Raw genomic sequence first — 20,531 nt, 5'->3', positions numbered from 1 at the left:
TTGAACGGTTATAGTTTTATATTTGTTCAAATAACACACTCTACTTTTAGATATTTGACTGACCCAATATTGTCTCTCTGTTCTGTAGAGTACTTTGGCTCAGGGGTTCATCGGTCAGAACCGTCGCAACCAATATGAGAAAGAGCTCAAGCGTGGGAGCATCTACACACTGACAAACTACTATGCATCCAACAGCAAGGTGATGTACCATGTTGCTGATTAGAGGCTGGTAATTTGCATCTCACACGCCTCTGTCCTGACGAAGGTGGAAGAAGACAGTGAAGACATTTTGACAGAGCGCTTCAGAATCCATTCCTTTACAGATTTTGAAGCCAACTGCGATCTCAGAGGGGATCTTCACGGTAAGGGTTTAGATGATTTCTTACCAAGTTTAAACCAATACAGCTTCTTAGTTGATTGTTTATAACCGTTTGAGTAACAATGCATGTGACTGTGTGTTGTAGATGTTGTTGGCCACCTTAAGCTGGTTGATGGGCAGCCTCTCCATCAGCGACCGGTTTTGTGCACCAAGGATGACTCAGCTTCTCGGAAAGTTACGGTTCATTTGCAGCTTAAAGAGTAAGCTATTGTAATTCAACCATTGTTTTTGGTTGAAGAGGTTAAACATCCATTTTTTTAATCTGCAGTGGTCCAGTGATTAACGTCTACCTATGGGACGAGGCTGTGGAGAATTTCCGCCTGAAGTTTGACGCATGTGCAGCCACTCCAACGGTTCTATTGGTTACAACGGTCAATCCTAAGAGACTCGGTGGTAATCTCTCTCACTCCATATAAGACTTCCTAATCAGTCACACTCAGTTAGATAACCGTATCACTAACTGCTTCTGTATTGACAGGGAAATTGTGCCTAAGTTCAATGTCGTCATCACGAGTGTTTTTGGACGAAGAAGTTGACCTCACCAAGGAATACTTGACCTGGTTAGTATTTTACATAACCCTATCACTAATCACTCACACTCAGTTGTGGTTCAAATATTATATATTTTCCCGTTTTTAACAACCTTGATGATCGCCTGTTTTTAAATTTTTTTGCAAGGTTGACCATGACCCCTTGTGCAACTTCTTCGGTCAACCCTGTTGAGGTGCTTAAAGCTGAGACGCTCACAATAAGTGAGATTGCTGCTTTCATCGAGCGTCAACCTGCTAAGGTAATCCTATTTGGTTATTAAAATCAAACAATTTCTGAATTTAGTTGCTGACAACCTTTGGTATGTGATTTCAGGTTGCCTACTTTGACTGCATTGCCACAATTGATGATGTCAAGCTTGGCACTGAGTGGTATTACATTGCCTGAAAGGATTGTCAGACAAAGTTAAACCGTGGCCCTACAACACTCCTTTGTCCAAAATGCAGGAATGAAAATGCTACTGTAGTAGCCAAGTAAGATTCTCCATTCAAACATGTTTTCATTCTACAATGTATATACTAATCACTTGCCATTTAAACAGCTACCGGGTGGAGATGTCTGTCTATGATAATGAGGAGCAGTGCGCTTTCATTATCCTCAGAGATGCTGGGAAAGAGCTCACTGGCAGAAAAGCAACAGAGTTGATCGACACTTATGTTGAGGTAAGTGTTTTTCTGGTGAAAAATGATAAACTTGACACTTATTTTAGTCCTAAAGTGCTACCAAGTTGATAAATGAATTCTGTTATAATAGGAAAATGGTGGAGATGGGGCTGAGCTTGAGGTTCCACTGCCACAGTGTTTTATCGACACAATCAGACATACTAAGAAATTCAGGATCAAGGTCGCCCCCTACAATTTCACCTCTTCCCGACTATCCTTCACAGCTACCAAAATTGTGTCATCAGCAGTTTTGCCACCAAAGAAGCCTCCACTCAAGACGCCACCAGGAACTGAAGTGGAAAATTCAGAGTTAGCTGAGAGCAGTGGTGTTGGTACTTCAGCCACTGACGACCAGAAGAAAGCAAAGCGTACCAAGCATAGTGGCTAGATCACATGCAGTATGGTCACTCCATCAGTGGCTGGTACGGACTGTCCAGTCAGCATGGTTCTCTAATAACAGTCTACTTATCTCTCTTTAATCAGTTTGTTTTTGCTTCTTGCTAAGACAGTTTAGTATTGGAAAAACGTTATGGTTTGGTTTTCTTATGAAAGTTGTTTGGTTTTCATTCCTAGCTTTATGAAGTTTAAGAATGGTCAGCATTATAATATTAAAGTTGTTTGTTTTTCATTCCTATCGTATTAAAGTTGTTTGATCAGCATGCATTTTACATAATGCGATTTTTATGTCCATGTTCTGAACTTCTTCATTCACATCACATTGGAACATTTTACGTACTTAGGAACCGTATGCATGCATGGATTGGTTTATGTCCATGCTGTTAATTATTATACTAATATTCTTCTAGCCTAGGTGGTCAACAATTTAATTAAGGCAATTGTAATATTTCATGCCAAAAATATCTACTGCATTCATTGAGAATTAAATAAAAAATATTCTACCATTAAATCAAATAACACACGACCTTAAACATATTCAGTCAAATTAGGATCAACTATTCTAATCTCAAGACCCCAAATCCATCGCCTCACACTCTGAAGAAATTCACAGGCCACTCATCGCCTTTCATTGCTATCTTTTCGTGGCTTTTTTTTTTTCAAAAAGTATTCCGTGTAAGTTATTTGTTTTGTTTAAGGAACGATTAAGAAAGTGTAAAGATTTACTTTGGCTAACATTTTAATATTCTTCATTTTGTTTAAAGAACAGCTGTCCTTCAACACCACGGTCAAACCAATCTCCAAAGATCCTCCGCGGTATTTTGAATTCACAAGTTCATTTTTGAATAAAAACATTATTAGTATTGATATATTAATTTAATACTTTAATCCAAAACTCTCATAAAACAAATTTAAACATTATTAGTAGTGATATATAATTAGTATTAAATCTTGGTTAAAGGATATTTTGATGCTTATAAGAATTTTGTATTTTGTAGGAAACTAGCTTTGTACGAGACGAAGCAGTTCGAACTTTCAATTCACATTGTGGTGATAATAAATTGGCTCACCAACCACAGGTGCGATACTTTTTTAGAATGACATGGATTCTTGTCTTCTAGACTCAAGCCATCCAAGTATATTTCATCATTATAATTGTTTGCAAATGTAGTTTTTCCTATTATGTACAAGATGTTTTTTATTTTAAAATTCAAATTATGAAAGAAACCACATTTAGTTGTTAATAAAAAACCGTTGATTCCAACTGTATCAACAGTTTGGTCATTCACCCCTAGAAGACACATTTAGGAAGATTTTAATACTTTGGCAAAAAATAAAAAAAATTAATCCTAACATTTTGGTGATGAAGATTCTTAGATGATGATTGTTTTCTATAGAAACATGTGGAACCTCTTCACCATTGTTTTAATCCCAGGGTAACGTGTTGTTGAGGATGATATATTTCTCTTGCATAGCAAAATCTTCAACAATCGGTGATAAAGTAAATGAAAACAACTCTAAGACAACTACAACTCATGTTCATGCATTCGACCAAAGCTTTTTAAACCAAAAGAATAGGTTGTTGACTGTAAACAAAGGTCATTGGCTACAAAAACGCAAGACGTTGTTAACTATTACAAGTATTGATATATTAATTTATACCTAAGAAAACAATCGTTTCTATATAATCTATATTATTAAAAGAGAAGTACCCATTTGAAAATGTTTTTACTTCATTAATTAAACTCCTTTTTTTCTTGTCTTTTTCAGTTGCATTTATGAAATATCATAAAACGAATAAAACTGCCTAATTTATTACTTGTCTTTTCAGTTAAATTAATGAAATATGCTTAAATGAATTTAAACTTCCTATTTTATTTTTGTCTTTTTCAGTCACCTTAATGAAATATCCTTAAATAAATTTGGACATAATGTCATTTAATCAACCAAAAAAACTCATGAGTTATCCTTACGTGCATAATTTTAATAATGAAGATTTTTAAAAACGTGCATCATTAAAATGTTACCTAAAATATGCAGCACTAATATATAACATTCATCAATAAAACTAGAATTTGACTCACACAATTGTACGGATATTATTTTCAGTTGATTAAATTTAAAAATAATTATTTATTCAAAAAATATTTAAGAATTACTATGTTTTTAAAAATTATACGGTATTATTTGCTCATAACTCATTTGTCATTTCATAAATTGTTAGAAAGAAAATTTTATCATAATATAACTCAGTTGTCATTTGGTAAATTTATGGTTTTTATTTATATTTTTTATTATTTAATTATAATATTTTCATTTTATATTTGAAAGATAAATGAATTTTCTTTCAAACAATATTTTTGTAAATGTATTTTTTTAAAAAATAATCAATTAAAATTGTTATTATCATTGAATATCATTATTTTTGACATAATTTGAGTTTTCGTTTACATCAAAACTTATCATATTTTAGGATAATTTTAATTTAAAATGTAATTTTTATATTTTTCAAACAAATTCTAAAAATATTTTTTAAATATTTTGTTATAATTGTTAAAAAAATATTGAGTTGCATTTCAAATAAAAAGGTAAAGATATTAAAAATATTCTAATTAAAATATGTAAAATTTAATATAGTTTTAAGGAAATGGTCAAAATAAAAAAAATTACACATAAAATAATCATGATTTTTGTGAACTGGGCAGATCATTATTGATATGATATCGCACACGAAAGAAAAATTTCTGTTTTTAAAATTATCTAATTAACTCTATACTCATTTTTTATATTTTTTATATGATATCACACATTCGTAAAAAAATAGATAGTTTAAGATGCAAAAAAATATATTTACTTAATGAATATAATATGAACGAGTAATACAAATACATCATTTAATAAAATAAATAATTAAAAACTGAAAATTCATACCCGCGCGCCAGGGTCTAGTGGAGATTATAATGGAGACGTTTCTATAGACGTTTTTATACGTAATTGCAAACAATTATAATGGAGATCCACCATAATATTTTTCAATCCAAAACTCTAATAAAACAAATATAAAAGTTCTTCGCAAATGTAGGTCTTCCTTTTATATAGTAGTGGTGTTTTTTATTTTAAAATACAAATCATGAACCGTTTGACCATATTTATCATCAATTTTGTTTTATATATATTTAGTTTTAATATATTTTTAATTTTTTACATCTTATTTAATTTGATTTGTTTATAATATGTTTCTAAACCATACAACAAAAAAATTGCCCAAAACAAATTATTTTCCGTTGTTTTAGCCGGTTAGACGGTTAATACTCTCTGATTGACAAAGATATATTATTTTTCAAGGAAGTTTATTGTTCCAATTGAGGCTCTTAGTATTTGATATTTAATTCTAAATATTATTTACACCGCACTCATTTATCAAGTTCTCTGTGGATTACAATTATTTAATATATTTGTGTATGCTTTATAATCATAACTTTATTTATTAATAATATTCTTCTTTCCAATATCAGAGTCATCAAGTTCAAACACAACGAAACATAAACGTGGACGGCCGCTAGGAGTACGGAATAAAGTGAAAGGTATACACAAAATTTAATCACTGAATCCAGCAATGTTCTATATTATTTCATTTATTTATTCTACTTCTTTCCGAACAGCTCCATCTGCAGGAACTGTGCCACAACATTTCGCCCCACAATTCTTTGACTGTGAGTTATCCTGCTATATCTTACAAAAAACTAATACTATATTAATATATTTACGATGGTTTTGTGGTTTTGTTGAGTTCACACATATATTTTACTAATAATGCTTTTATGGGAAAAAATGTACCTTCCGTAGGTGGCTGCGACATTTGTGCGTTACACGGTACATAGATTCCAAAATGATAACAACATAGACTAGCTGATTATTAACACACAATTTACATTTAAATCCATGCAGTGGCAAGAAAAAATGCACGTGGAATGCGGAGGGCAATATTACTATCAAAACGTACATCAAAAAGGATAGAAGATAAGCATCAAATAGTACAACTACAGCTTCACAATAAAATAAATTAGTTATGTGGAGCAACTAACAACAAGTTTGTTTATAGGACCTAGCGCATCTACGCCCGCACAAAATCGACAACTCGGCAGAGCTAAAGGAAAATGTACATATTTCCCTACTTTAGATACATTTTATGTTTACATATTAAACCATCGGTACAACTTAATAATGTGTAGATGTAATATTATTAATATAACACATAATAATTGGTTTGATTTCATATAATAAAAAAAGTAAAACACAAGTAAAAAGACACCATTAAGTTAAACCCAAAAACAACCCATGAGAATCATTACATACACAATTTTACTATGTTTTCTTTCCTTTTCCTATCTGGTTTTCCAATAAAAGTGACTATACGATTTTACAACATTTTATATAAAAGAACAAACTACTTCAAAGAAGAAGGAATCATAAATAGAAAGTTAAAAATAAGAACTTCCTGAGATAAGAACTTCCGGACATTTAAATTTAAAAATTAAAAATAAATTATAAATAGAGCAAATTAAAAATATTAATATAATCATTATGTTAACATATTTCTTAAATTTACGGAAGGTTAAATAAGGAAAAATAAGATGTCAAAACGGATATGAAATCAAACTTATTAGGGAGTCGTTTATAAAAACTGTTGTACAAAAAAAAAGTATTTTGATCGGGACAACTAACCACTTGCCTGATAATGGAGTTGTCACTGGTTCCTAATAACTATTAAATCATCATCTAATAGTCGTCTCTCGACTATTTAATATTTCCAGCCTCTTCCGATGTATCATCCTCCTCTGAAACAAGAACGAACCCAATTTTAGAATGCCCATCATGTGGTGCTTTGGTTTGGCAATCCGAGAGCACCGGAAGAGACCCTAAAACGAAGGAGTTACACTTCAGCATTTGTTGCAACCAAGGACAGATAAAACTTCCGCCTCTGAGACAACCTCCACCTGTGTTGGAAAAGCTACTGCAATGTAAACAATTTCGCGAGACAATCCGAGTCTACAATGCCCTCCTAGCTTTTACATCTATTGGAGCGAAATTAGATTACAGTGTTGTTTTCGGCAGAGGGCAATTTACATTCCGTATTCAAGGCCAGACTTACCACTGTATCGTATCCCTCATTCCTAAGCCAGGTTTACCACCCAATTACCTACAGCTCTATATTTTTGATACGGCAAACGAAGTTAAGAATCGGCTCGAAGCTTTAGGTCAAACAACCTCTGAAGGAAAAGCAGACGAAGCCACATTAAAAGTCCTTATAGAAATGATGGATGCCAACAATTGCCTTGCAAAGGTTTTTAGGCGGGTTCGAGATCGCAATGAGGCGAACTCTGAACAAGATTTTACAATCAGTCTCATATCTGATAAAGGGAAAGGCAAACAATACGACTTACCTCAATCAAATGAGGTAGCTGGACTTATTGTTGGCGACATGTCAGACACTATCTGTGTCTGATCATCCACTATACATGAGCCTCCAGTACCTACTTTTATTCCCTTATGGTGAGTATGGTTTCAATACCGAAATCCCTTTGCATTTAGAGGAAGGAAGCTCGAGGACAAGACAATTTCTCCGTATTCGGAAATTTTATGCCTCCCAAATACAAACTCGGTTAAAAGAAGGAATGACACTCATTATGTCTGGGCGCCTCCTCCACCAATACGTTGTTGATGTATATTCTACGATTGAGGAAGACCGTCTTCGATGGACAAGGAACAATCAAGACGTTCTGAGGGCTGAATTATACAGTAATGTTTGTGATGCTGTTGGAAAAGGTGACACTGATGCGAGGACGGTTGGTAAGAGGTTTATTCTACCACCAAGTTTTACTGGTGGGCCCCGTTATTTGATTGAGAAATATCATGACGCAATGGTGATATGCAGATAATTTGGAAATCCAGATTTATTCATCACAATGACGGCAAACCCAAATTGGAAAGAGATAAAAGACCATTTGGCAACATACAATGGTGATAACCCGAATGATAGACCAGATATTGAGTGCCGAGTTTTCAAAATGAAACTAGACCAGCTGCTAGATGATTTTAAGAAGGGTACATTCTTCGCTCCATACACAGCAGGTACTCTCTTTAATTTGAAAATTTTAATTCACATTTTGCTTCATAAAACTAATTGAAATCATTTCTATATCAGCTCTTCATAGGATTGAATTTCAAAAAAGAGGTCTTCCCCATGCACATATTTTGTTGTGGTTTGGAGACCACTCAAGGACCCCCAGCCCAGAAGAAATTGACAAGATTATTTTGGCCGAACTTCCTGACAAGCAGAACGACCCTGAAGCCTATGATTTGGTTGCAAAGCACATGATCCATGGGCCATGTGGAGTCCATAGACCTCGATCACCATGTATGGAGAATCATGTGTGTGCGAAGAAATTTCCCCGCCCATTTATTGAGTCTACATCAATTGATAAGTTTGGGTACATAATATATCGTCGCCGCAAGAACGAAAATGCTAATGTTTTAAAGGATGGAATTCTTTTAGATAATGCTTCTGTCATCCCTCATAACATAGAAATCCTCAAGAAGTATGCAGCTCATATAAATGTGGAATAGTGCAATAGAACATCCGCTCTAAAGTACCTTTTCAAATATATCACAAAAGGAGTCGACATGGCGACAGCTCTAATTGAGAAAGGACCCAACCCACAGACATCCGAGAAAGGAATCGACCCGCAGACATCCGAGAAAGGCAAGGAAAAGGTCAAGAAAGCGAGGAATGAGATACAAGAGTATATCGACTGTCGATACTTATCAGCTTGCGAATCCATGTGGAGGACTTTCGCTTATTCTATACATAAACGCCAACCATCTGTCATGAAGTTGGTAGTCCATCTGGAAGGTGAACATAATATCACTATCAAAGATACAGATAACTTAAGCCGAGTTATTCTCAAGCCATGCATTGAAAAGACTATGTTTACCGAGTGGATGGTTCTATGCAGAACATCCGAATTCTCCCGCACCTTAACGTATATCCAGATTCTTGAGTTCTTCACATGGAACAATAGCTCAAAAGTCTGGTCAGAGTGAAAGAGAGGAACTTCAATTGGTCGGGTTGTTACGGTACATCCTGCTTCAGGCGATCGTTATTATTTGAGGATACTGATAAACAAAGTGAAGGGCCCAAGAAGTTATACAGAGCTTAAAACGTTCAACGGGGTCATATATCCCGATTTCAAAAGCACTTGCTACGCACGAGGTCTTCTCGCTAATGATGCTGAGTGGCACGAATGTATGGCCGAAATCAACACATGGGGTACACCTTCTCAGCTACGAGAAATGTTTGTCACGTTCCTTATCTATTGTCATGTTGCTAACCCTAAGGAATTGTGGGATAAGTGCTGGAAATCACTGAGTGAGGACATCCTCTACAAGAAACGTAAGGAATTCAAACATGCGCAGCTAGAAATAGATGATACTAAGCTCGAGCAGTATACATTACTTGAACTCGAGAAGGTTTTGCGGAACCAAGAACACACCCTTACTGATTTTCCAGGAATGCCTACTCCTGATCCTCTCTTACTTAAAGAGCTAGGTAATACTTTGTGGCAACAAGAGCTTCAGTATAATGTCGCCGAGGAGAAGAGTAGACATGACACCGAGTACAACTTGCTCAACAGTGAACAATTGGTCGTCTATCAAGCAATTATTGAGTCGACTCAGGACGACTATGGGAAGCTAATTTTCGTCTATGGGGCTGGAGGAACAGGTAAAACATTTTTATACCAGACAATCATTTCAAGACTGCGATCAGAGAAAAAGATAGTCCTTCCCGTTGCTTCATCTGGAATAGCAGCCCTACTACTACCCGGCGGCAGAACTGCCCACTCACGTTTCAATATCCCACTCGATCTAAAGGCCACGTCAACTTGCCACATTACACCTTGAACTATGCTCCCAGAGTTAATAGAAAAGGCAGATCTAATCATATGGGATGAGGCACCTATGACACATAGACATGCTTTCGAAGCCCTCGATAAGTCCTTGAGAGACATTCTTTCTTTGCATGATCCCAAAGCCAAAACTCTCCCATTCGGCGGAAAAACGGTTCTTCTTAGAGGTGATTTTAGACAGATCTTACCAGTCATCCCACAAGACACCTGAGCTGATATTGTCTCTGCTTCCATAAGTCATTCATATTTATGGGAATCATGCCACAAATTCACGCTCCAGAAGAATATGCGCCTCAATGAAGATGAGAAAGAGTTCTCCAACTACGTCCTAAGGGTTGGCGATGGGAACCCTCTACCTAATGAGGTAAATGAATCAGATGAAGATGAAGAAGATCAACTCATTTCTATTGACCGAATGTTGGTTGAGGAGATCAGCTCAGATTCTCACAAACAAATACTAGAAACTACTTATGGGCGAACTAACCAGTGGAAAGGAACCAAGCAAGACTATACAAAAATGGCTATCCTAACACCAAGGAACGAAACGGTGGATGAGATCAATGAATACATGATATCTCAAGCTGACGGTGTGTCAAAGGAATATCTCAGTTCCGATAGCTTCGGTATGATAGACACCGACTCTGAAAACAACGAGACATTGTACCCAGTGGAGTATTTAAATTCATTGAGCTTTCCAGGCCTGCCTGCACATAAGCTTACATTGAAAGTGGGTGCTCCTTTCAAGCTTCTAAGGAATTTAAATCAAAAGAAGGGGTTATGCAATGGAACACGTCTGATTGTGACTTACCTAGGTCAGCTTGTTATCCAAGGTGAAATAGTTACAGGCTCTCATATTGGACATAAAGTGTTCCTTCCAAGAATCATGCTATCAGAATCAGTAACTAAGCATCTGTTCACCCTTGAAAGGCGGCAACCAATCAGGCTATGTTACGCAATGACAATTAACAAAAGTCAGGGTCAGAGTTTGAAATGTGTCCTATTGTATTTGCCACAACCCGTTTTCACTCATGGACAGCTCTATGTTGGTCTTTCCCGAGTTACTACCAAGTCAGGCCTCAAAATTATACAAGGAAAGGATCAAAAGATAGGAAGAGTTAAAAACATAGTCTACAAAGAAATATACAACGGTCTACCTCACTCACCAGGTAATCCACTATTATTTGCAACACAATACACAACGTTATCCAAAAATACTAAATTCCTTTCTCTCTCTCCCCCAGAATCACGATCAGATGCTCACCCAGAACAGACTCCCCGGAATCACGAACAACTTTCTATACCATAAGATGCAAGCAACGAGTAAGTCTGCCGACCAAAAATCTCCAAACTCAATAATGAAGGTGTACTAACGAAATTCTTTTATAACAATAGGTCCGCCCGCAATAGAAAGTCCCAGCTCTACAAGACCATTCACAATATACTTCGCAGACATCGTCTACGTCTTATCTTATTTTATTTTTTTCCGTTAGCTACCAAATTCTATTCCCTTTGGACAATTACTTATTTATACTGTCAAACTATTTTGTTTTGAACTGTGTGAACTGGCTAACGTTCCCTTTAATCTTAAAATTCACCGCCCAAAAAAAAAATACTTATGCCACACACAAACACAATAAAATTTGATGAAAATTTAAACCTACTATCAAACAGAAACACAATAAAATTTGATGAAAATTTAAACCTACTATCAAATAGATAACCTACTAACACATATTCATATTTATCTAAACAGAAAAAAAATATATTCATACTCATGGTTCGCCCTCATTTAAATAACCATGTCAACAATTGTTTTAAAAAAAAACAAACAAACTATAACAATGTTCACTTCAAAAAAATATAAAATTTATAAAAAATGGGCAATACAAAATAATTCTCATTCTTATGTGTTCAGACCATGCAGCCGAAGATCACAACAACCAAAGCGACAACCTCAGACCGCAACTAATAATCGTTAGGATCATTAGGATGTGGCTAGTAGGCCTGAGACGGATCGGATATCCGGGCAATTTTAAGGTATCCGGATCCGGGGTTCTCGGATATCCGGGTGTCGGATATCCTTCTAAAAATTGTAATATCCGGCGGATATCCGGATCCGGATTTGGATCATGAAAATAAATAAAATAATAATAACAATATATATAAAATATTAAAAATAATTTAAAAATAAAAAATATATAATGTTTTTAATTATTTCTATGTATAATATTACAAAATTTACATAAAATTTACATATACTATTATAAAAATAAAAATATATTAAATACAATTAGTTTTTATATATAGATATTACTATTTTTAAAATAGTTATTAATAAAACTTACGGATCCGGATATCCAGATTAAAAAATTAAGATATCCAGATCCGGATCCAGCTTTAACGGATCCAACATTTTATTATCCGGATCCGGATTCGGCCCCTCCGGATATCCGGATTTTCGGATCGGATCCGGATCGAATCTCGGATCGAATCCGGATCTCGGATAAAAGTCTCAGGCCTAGTGGCTAGGGGTGTCAAAATGATCTAACTCGCTCAACTCAGCTCAGCTCATGGTGAGCTCGGATCTTTCATGAGCTAGCTCAGCTGAGCTAATTTATTATATGAGCTTCAATATACAAACTCTAACTCAGATCATCTAGATCATTGTTAAATGAGCTGACTCGCGATCAGACATAAAAAATAAAAATTATAAAAATAATTAAAAAATAAAAAATAATATTTTTTATAATATAATTTAAAATTTAAAAATCCAAAGCGTTAATATTTAAATACTGAATAAAACCAAGACCTAATAATATATTAAATCAAAGCTAAATCAGTGATCCAAAAATATATTTTACATAAAACTCTTGTGATGATTCATATTCAAACTCTTTATCTATTCAAATCGTAAAGATATATATTCCGCATGAAAGTCTTAGGAATATTTAGTTTTATATTTTAGTTCTAAAGATATATGATATGATGATTTATATCAATATTTTACATTTTAGTATATATTTATTACTTTTTGGTTTTATATTTTATAAGATAAATATGATTAGTATAGAAATTATTATCTCTTACATAAGAAAAATAGAAGTCATCCATATATATACATATAAAGTATAAAACGACCAAGCTCATGAGTTAGCTCATGTTCATTAAAGATCGTTCATATAACTCGTGATCCAATTTAAGCTCGATCATTAAACTCATTTATTAAATGAGCCTAAAAATTAGAGATCATGCTCATGAAAAATTGAACTGAGCTGAGCCAGCTCATGAGCTATAGCTCATTTTGACACCCCTAGATGTGGCCCATCACAAATCACAAAAACAAAAATGCTTTCCTAGGAACAATTTTCATTTGTCTCGACATCCAGGTTTGTCTAAAAAATACTATGTTTTTATTATTCCAACTACATTGGAAATTGCTTCTAACCACTCAACAGAAACAGAAAATGGAAGGGAGGGTGCCTATTTCTACGTCTGACAAAATGTACCGACGGTTCGAGGAACGGAAAATTTATCACATTAGATATTTTAATCTTCTTCCCAATAACCAACGGTACCGGCTTACCGTTCAACCATACATAATCAATATCAATGAGACAACAATTATTACACTGATTCAAGAAAACATTCCACCAATACCTTCATACATATTATGGTCCCAACGCCTACCCCCAGTTGATCAGCTTAGCAAGTGCAACCAACTTCCTCCCAGGTAAAAAAAAAAACCATTCCAGGTCTCGCAAACCAATAACTTCTTTTTTTTTTCTCACTAAGAACAAATTATTCCCACAGATGTTGTTGGCCGAATATGCCTCATCCAAGGAACCGATATATATAACAAGCACACAGATACAAAGATTATCATTGGATTGCGTTTACACAGGTACTAACATTTTATTAAATAATATTTGTGTTCCACCTAAAAAAAACATTTTGTAGCTCCAAACTGGTACGTCTAACTATATGGGACAAAGAAGCGGCTAATTTCAGGGAGCTAAATCGCATATCTACCAGAAAAACAAAATCGCAATCATTACAAGTATCATTCCACAGTTACATGAAAGTAATAAACTAAACATAAAGTTTATGTCAAACTAAATGCTTACAAATATTTCATTTTTACAGGGAAACTATCACTCACAACCACACCTGGATCACGCTTCTAGTTTGACCACGATATTGATATCATACAACGCTTCCAAAAGAGGAATAAACTACTATCCTAAGCCTGATGCCAAGACTCCACATGGAATCAAACAACAACGCAGCAAACAACACCAGTCAACTGTTTTAAATTTTACATTACCGATTCCTACGTCAATTTAAAATGCACAGTCATATACTTTTTTTCTCACGGAAATTGATAGCTCAACACAATATATTATTCAAACTTACTGTTGTTTACAAAAAATTAACTTACAATTTCTTAAACGAAAAAATTCTATGGTTAATTCTACAACAAACAAAAATTAACTTACACTTTATTAAACTAAAAAATACCAATTAAATATAAATTTACTATAATTAAACGTGTTATCCGCGCGGAGCGCGGACACCGGATCTAGTATAATTAGTATGTATTAAAGTGCATATAACAAAACAGAAGAAAGTTGAACAAAATTGTTATTTGATCTAAGATGTTTTCCAATATTTTTCTCTAGATATTTTTAATCCATCAATCATTCTCACGTCAATAACTTTTGAATTAAAAAATTAAGGCATACAATTTTTGTTTTACTCTAATATAAAATATATTGAAACAAAATTTATCTTTTGAATAGTAGTTATATTCTAAAAACATAGATAATTTTTAAATTATTTAAAATTTGAAATAATTTTTAAGGCTTATGTTATTAGAATGTAGCAGAGTGTTAAACACATAGCAGAGTAACTTGGTGTTGGTTTCTAAAGAATATGTGTAAATATGGCGTAAGAAGTGGCTAGTCGGAAAAGAATGTAAAGAAATTTTAATCACCTTCATTTGAGGTAAGTTGATTAAAATTTCTTACTTTAACCAATTTGGGTTGAAGGTGTGCTGACTGATGTTTTCAAAATATTGTTATTTTAGAAGTTACCTTTAAAATTTATCAGATATCTTTTTAAAAACTTAAAATGTTTATAAGTATTATATTTTAAAAACTTATTTGATACTAAAATATAAATAAATTATTTTACAGATATGAAATACAAACAAGTTATTTCACATTATTGTTAAAAATATATCTTATAGACAAAAAGTTATATGTGAATTTTATTTAGAACATACACATTTAGTTAATGTTAATACATGTTATATTAATATTAACAAAAAACTAAATAAAATGTATATAAGAAGCTATGTGCTCTTCAACAAAAACCGAAAACATGGATTCTGGGTTTTCACTTAAAAGTTGATATATCATGTAAAAACTAGTTTATTTAGAGAAACTTTTTTGCTAAAATCTTGATTGGCTATTGAAAAAGTTTTCACTACAAGAAAACATGGAACATTCTGACGGAAATTCCGACGGCGACGAAATTCGTCGGAAATTTATGACGCATTTCTGACCTAATACCGACGAACTGTTTATTTTCGCCTTCGTCGGTATTTCGTCGGTAATTTCCGACGACATACCGACGATCATTACTTTATCGGTAACTTTCGACGAAATTCCCACCACTTTCCGAGGAAAGAATATATCCGTTACGTGACATTTTTATATGTTTTCTATTTTTTTTATTTTCGTCGGAATTTTGTCAGACAATTCCTACGAAATTCTGACGAAAGTATATAACCGTTACGCGAGTGTTTTTTAAGTTTTGTATTTTATCTTGTCGTCGGTATTTCGTCGGAAAATACCGATGAAATTCCGACGGAAACTTTTTAACCGTTTTATTTCAGACGGAATTCCGACGAATATTATTACCGTTGACAGTTTCCGACGAATTTCCGACGGTTTGATGCTTTTCCGTCGGAATTCCGTCGGTTCTGTCGGCAACTCACTACAGGAAATGTGGGTATTAATAGCGTCGTAGCATAGCGTTTTTTGCTTCTCTGCTATTGTATATAAACACGGGCCTTTATAATAGCGTTTTTGAAATGTATAAGCTATCTTTGTAGTCGCGGGAAAATAAAATAATTCAGCCGCGTTAATTTGGTAAGTGGAGGCGCCTTACCATTGCAAATCAAAAACTAAATGCTATCGTATATGAAAAAATATATTAAAAATAACTTAAGTATTAATCGAAACCGAGACTTCATTCTCTTCACTTCACTCTCTTCACATTCCTCAAAATCAAAACCGGCTCATCGAAGTTCTTCAGAGTTCTCTCGAGTCGAAGCTTCAATTGGTATGAGTTTCGATTTGATTCTGAGTTTAGAATAGAGACTGGTTCTCTCGAGTCGAATCTCTTTGATTTTGGGTTTCTCTTTGATTCAAATCTCTTTTCACATGCATGTCCGCGTTAACACATGATTCGATTTTGATTGTGGGTTTCGATTAGGTTTTGAATATGATTGTGGGTTTCGATTAGGTTTTGAATATGATTGTGGGTTTCAGTTTGATTTTGAATATGATTGAAGGTTTCGATTTGATTTTGGGTTTAGATTTTTTGATCGAATGGCTTGATTTGATTTTGGATTTGTTTATCAGTTTCAGAAATGGCAAAGACAAGAGGACAAGTTGGTTCTCGTCGGAGTAGACGTAATCAAGGCTTGGAGGTAGTAGATCAAGAGGACAAGGCACCGCAACTAAAAGTGAAGAAAAGAACAGCAAAGAAAACGGCTTCCCCTAAAAAGAATTTAGTTTTAACGCCAACGAGAAGAAGTAGTAGAATCAAGAAAGTGGCTGCTGAAGATGATTACATAGAAGATGTAACACCATCTGACGATGATGAGGTAGAAGATGTTACACCTCCTAAGGATGATGAAGTACAAGATGTAACACCTGCTCAGGATGATGAAGTAGAAGATGTAACACCCGAAGATAAGGATGATCAGGCTGAGAAGTCAATGTCTGAAGAAGATAAAGACGATGAAGAGGATGTCAATGGGAAAGAGGATGAAGAAGATGGCGATGTCAATGGGAAAGAGAATGAAGAAGATGGAGATCTCAATGGGAAAGAGAATGAAGAAGAACCGGCCAATATGGAAGATGATGGAGTTCTTAATGAGAAAGGGAACGAAGAGGAAGCTTGCGAAGAAGAAGCTCGCGATATGGAAGAAGATGGCACTGCGCAAGATGATGAGATTCCTAGTACTGAAGGAGTTGAGCTAGCAGGGGAGGAAGTTCAAAAAAAAATAAAAGAGGACCTACAAAGTTGCGTAGAGTGGCTGAAAATCCCAATGATAAGATTATGGTCACATTCAATGACATTGGTGAGCATGTTGGACCTGGTTCAGTAACACTATCGTCGTTTCTTGGTCCTCTTGTGAGGGAACATGTTCCGGTTACACTTGCCGATTGGAGAAAACTTGATGCAGCGACTAAAGCAACAATGTGGGAAGAAATTCAGGTTTGTATATATATTAGTATGTTTTGTTTAACCGCAAGATGAAATTATAAACATGTTTAACTTGATTATTGTGATGCAGGGGAGGTTTAACTTGCAAGAAGAGTGGCAGAAAGCTGTTATTTTCAAGCAGCTGGGAAATGTGTGGAGGGCTGGGAAGTCGAGGCTGGTGTCACAAGTACGTGTGGCGAAGACTGCAGCTGAGAGAATAGCTTTAAAACCGAGCAACATCCCATCCCTTCAACTGTGGAACACTTGGGTTAAGAGTAAGACTACCAAATCTTTCACAGTGAGTTATCTACAACTAAGTAAGTTTCATCCTTAAAGGTCATGTCTGATGGATATAATCAATGTCATATTTATATTGTAGGAAACGAGTAACAAGTACAGAGCGATGAGAAGAAATCAGATTCCTCACACCACCAGCCGCAAAGGAATGCTTCGTTTAGCTGATGATATGGTAAAAGAGTAGTCAAACATCTACATATTGTACATCAGCTTGTTAGATTAAAATGGTAGTGAGATATGTTTGTTTTCATATAGAAAAAAAGAGTAAAGACCCAAGTAAGGTGAGTAGATCCAAGGTTTGGATTGCGGGACACACTCATGCTGATGGCAGACCTGTGAAGCCCCAGTTTGCTGAGACTATTGTAAGCATTATGGAAGTTGTATATTGTGTATAGTTAATAGACTATGGCAATGAATGATTTTGTGTTTAAATGATTGTATCAGGAACAAATACAATCACTTGACAGTCAGATGGACTCCACATCAGCTGCTGATAACATAAAGGAAGATGCTGTGAGCAAGGTTTTGGGAAAAGACAAACCTGGACGAGTAAGGGGCTTTGGTAGAGGGATTACAGCTAATAAGCTAGCATATCTGCAATTTAGAGACGCTAAGATTGCAGAAATGAAAAGTGAGATTGAAGAGTTAAAGGGGATGGTGCGAGAATTAGCTGAGAAGAAGGTAATCCTTTTCATTACCTTTGGTCAATTAGTTTTAAGACATTTACGATTTCCGTTGCCTTTTCTCAGAAAAGTAATGTTGATGCTGAAACATCTGAGAGTAGTGGTGGATTCAAAGAAGGAGTCAGAGTACAAATACTGGATTGGATTGAATCAGAGGATGTTGTTGTTGGTGAAGGAGAATTCTGCTCTGCTGAACCGAAGTACAAAATTGGTCGTATACCAATTGGTCCTAATGCAGTGGCTATCGTAGTTAAGTATGCACTAAGCGCATCAGCTTCACTCTGGAGGCCTACTACGGATGTGTTAACTCTTGATGAAGCTGTGGGATACAAGATATCTTGGCCAATGGATAAAGTGATTTTGGATAAGGATCCAAACTGTTCTGAAGATTTATCTATGGTAAATTTTCAAATCTTGTTTTCTTCTTACAACAATTGAGTCATCTCTAATCATTACTAAAATTTCTAATTTCAAATCTTGTTTTAGCAAAGCAAGGAAGGTGAATATCGAAGATGCAAGATATATGATTGGACCAATGATGAGGACGAGGTCATTGCTGAAGGTCTCGTGTGCTCTTCAAAATCCAAAGACATGGTTAACAACATACCTCTGGGTCCCAATGCTGTTAGTGTCGAAGTAGTGAAGGTGTTCAATGATCAAGCATATTTGTGGAGGCCAACCGCTGATATGTTCTTGATTGGTGATGCACTTAGCGAGAAAATAGCATGGCCAGTCCTAAAGGTTGAAGTCATGCCTACACCCGCTACAGAAGTAACACCAACTAAATGTGCAGGGAAGAAAATAGCATCACCTTCGAAGCCAGCCAAGAAAAAAGCAGTGGTATGTAATTGACATGAAGTTAAATTTTTTTATTTGCCTGATGATTGATGTTGCGTCCTTGATTGATGTTGGAACTTGCTTCTGTCATCTTGTTTGAGTTGTAGAGTCCAGGCAGCACTAGTTCGACCAGAAGTCCGAAGCAGAAGTGCACTCTCTTGGATTGCAACAACTCTGGACGTAAGGTAGCTGAAGGAAGGGTAGCTTCAACGGATCCGAATGAGTTGTGCCACTTTGTACCCCTAGGTCCAAATGCAAGCAAGGTGTGGATTGATGTGGCTAAGATCGGTGATGCAAAAGTCTGGAGGCCAAATTCAGAGATTGAATACATATCTGATGCAATGGGTTCGGTTGTGGCATGGCCAAATGACAAAATCAAGTTTGTCTAAAATTGTCGTCTGAAACATTTTTCAAGTTGGTTCTCATCGGCTATGTATTTCTAGTGTGTGATCGAATGTTTAGGTACTTTTTTACTCGGTTGAAATCATGTATGATATTATGTAACAGTTAGCAGACAAAAAAAACAAAAATTATGTGTTATATTATGATATAAGGTTATGTGTGAAAATGTTTAGCTTGTTAACCCCTATACCCTTAAGTGCATAATTTTACATTAAACCATAAGCTTTAAAAATTAAATCCACAGACGGGAAGACCAAAAATTAAAATCCTATACCCTAAAGTGAAATCCCTAAACCCTAAAGTACAAACCTATACCCTATACCCTAATTGTACTTGATTTCACAATTTTGTTCATTCTTAAAAGGATATTGTAATCTTAATTTCACAAAACTGATTAGTTATAAATTTTATAAACACTCATTTGTTCAAACCCTATACCCTAAAGCCTTTGTACATACAAATAAGTAGTAGTGTTTATGAACATATGAGCTAGATTGATCAATCTTATAAAAGCTCACATAAAAAATTTATATTCATACAATTTTTTTTTTGTAAAATTGGAAAACTGAATATTTGATTTTTAAGATTTAATTTAATTTTTTTTTGCTTCAAAATCATATTTATATATTAATTTCCAGATTTCAAACGAAATTAATACCGTGAGCCAATAAGGAGTAACCTCCAAGATTGCAGACGTGGCAAACCATATGCCGATGGATGTGTCTTCCCAACTTCAATCTTAGCCATTCTTTTTATTTTTGAGCCAATGAGGAGCAACTACTAAGATTGCACTCGGATTAATCATAGACCGTCCGATTTCTCTCCAAATCTTTGATCACAACCGTTCATTTTTTTCTGT

At 34.9% G+C, this 20,531-nt stretch overlaps 3 protein-coding genes across 3 annotated transcripts; all 3 read left to right on the top strand.

Moving 5' to 3' along the window:
• The first annotated feature begins 7,661 nt into the window (after positions 1-7,661).
• LOC106393264 lies at positions 7,662-8,613 on the top strand. Its single transcript, XM_013833982.1, has 3 exons — positions 7,662-7,836; positions 7,939-8,118; positions 8,543-8,613. Exons 1-3 carry the CDS (start codon positions 7,662-7,664, stop codon positions 8,611-8,613), a joined length of 426 nt encoding a protein of 141 aa, XP_013689436.1.
• A 995-nt stretch (positions 8,614-9,608) lies between these two features.
• On the top strand, positions 9,609-11,712 carry LOC106393265. Its single transcript, XM_048753815.1, has one exon. It carries the CDS (start codon positions 10,240-10,242, stop codon positions 11,257-11,259), a length of 1,020 nt encoding a protein of 339 aa, XP_048609772.1. The 5' UTR covers positions 9,609-10,239; the 3' UTR covers positions 11,260-11,712.
• Positions 11,713-18,143: 6,431 nt separating this feature from the next.
• LOC106395823 lies at positions 18,144-19,940 on the top strand. The gene is made up of 4 exons (XM_048753813.1): positions 18,144-18,431; positions 18,500-18,832; positions 18,920-19,273; positions 19,378-19,940. The coding sequence occupies exons 1-4, from the start codon at positions 18,222-18,224 to the stop codon at positions 19,657-19,659; spliced, it is 1,179 nt and encodes a 392-aa protein (XP_048609770.1). The 5' UTR covers positions 18,144-18,221; the 3' UTR covers positions 19,660-19,940.
• The last annotated feature ends 591 nt before the right edge of the window (positions 19,941-20,531 follow it).

This window comes from Brassica napus, chromosome C4 (assembly GCF_020379485.1).
Source record: "Brassica napus cultivar Da-Ae chromosome C4, Da-Ae, whole genome shotgun sequence".
NCBI lineage: Eukaryota > Viridiplantae > Streptophyta > Magnoliopsida > Brassicales > Brassicaceae > Brassica > Brassica napus.
This window is presented reverse-complemented; position numbering and strand designations above follow the sequence as displayed.

Bases quoted from the DNA above. Each gene is read 5' to 3' on its own strand.
- LOC106393264 (XM_013833982.1), top strand. From the start codon at position 7,662: ATGACACTCATTATGTCTGGGCGCCTCCTCCACCAATACGTTGTTGAT. The intron at 7,837-7,938 runs GTAAGAGGTTTA...TTGGAAATCCAG, and splicing joins CACTGATGCGAGGACGGTTG to ATTTATTCATCACAATGACG. The intron at 8,119-8,542 runs GTACTCTCTTTA...GAATTCTTTTAG, and splicing joins CTTCGCTCCATACACAGCAG to ATAATGCTTCTGTCATCCCT.
- LOC106393265 (XM_048753815.1), top strand. From the start codon at position 10,240: ATGCGCCTCAATGAAGATGAGAAAGAGTTCTCCAACTACGTCCTAAGG.
- LOC106395823 (XM_048753813.1), top strand. From the start codon at position 18,222: ATGGACTCCACATCAGCTGCTGATAACATAAAGGAAGATGCTGTGAGC. The intron at 18,432-18,499 runs GTAATCCTTTTC...GCCTTTTCTCAG, and splicing joins GAGAATTAGCTGAGAAGAAG to AAAAGTAATGTTGATGCTGA. The intron at 18,833-18,919 runs GTAAATTTTCAA...ATCTTGTTTTAG, and splicing joins GTTCTGAAGATTTATCTATG to CAAAGCAAGGAAGGTGAATA.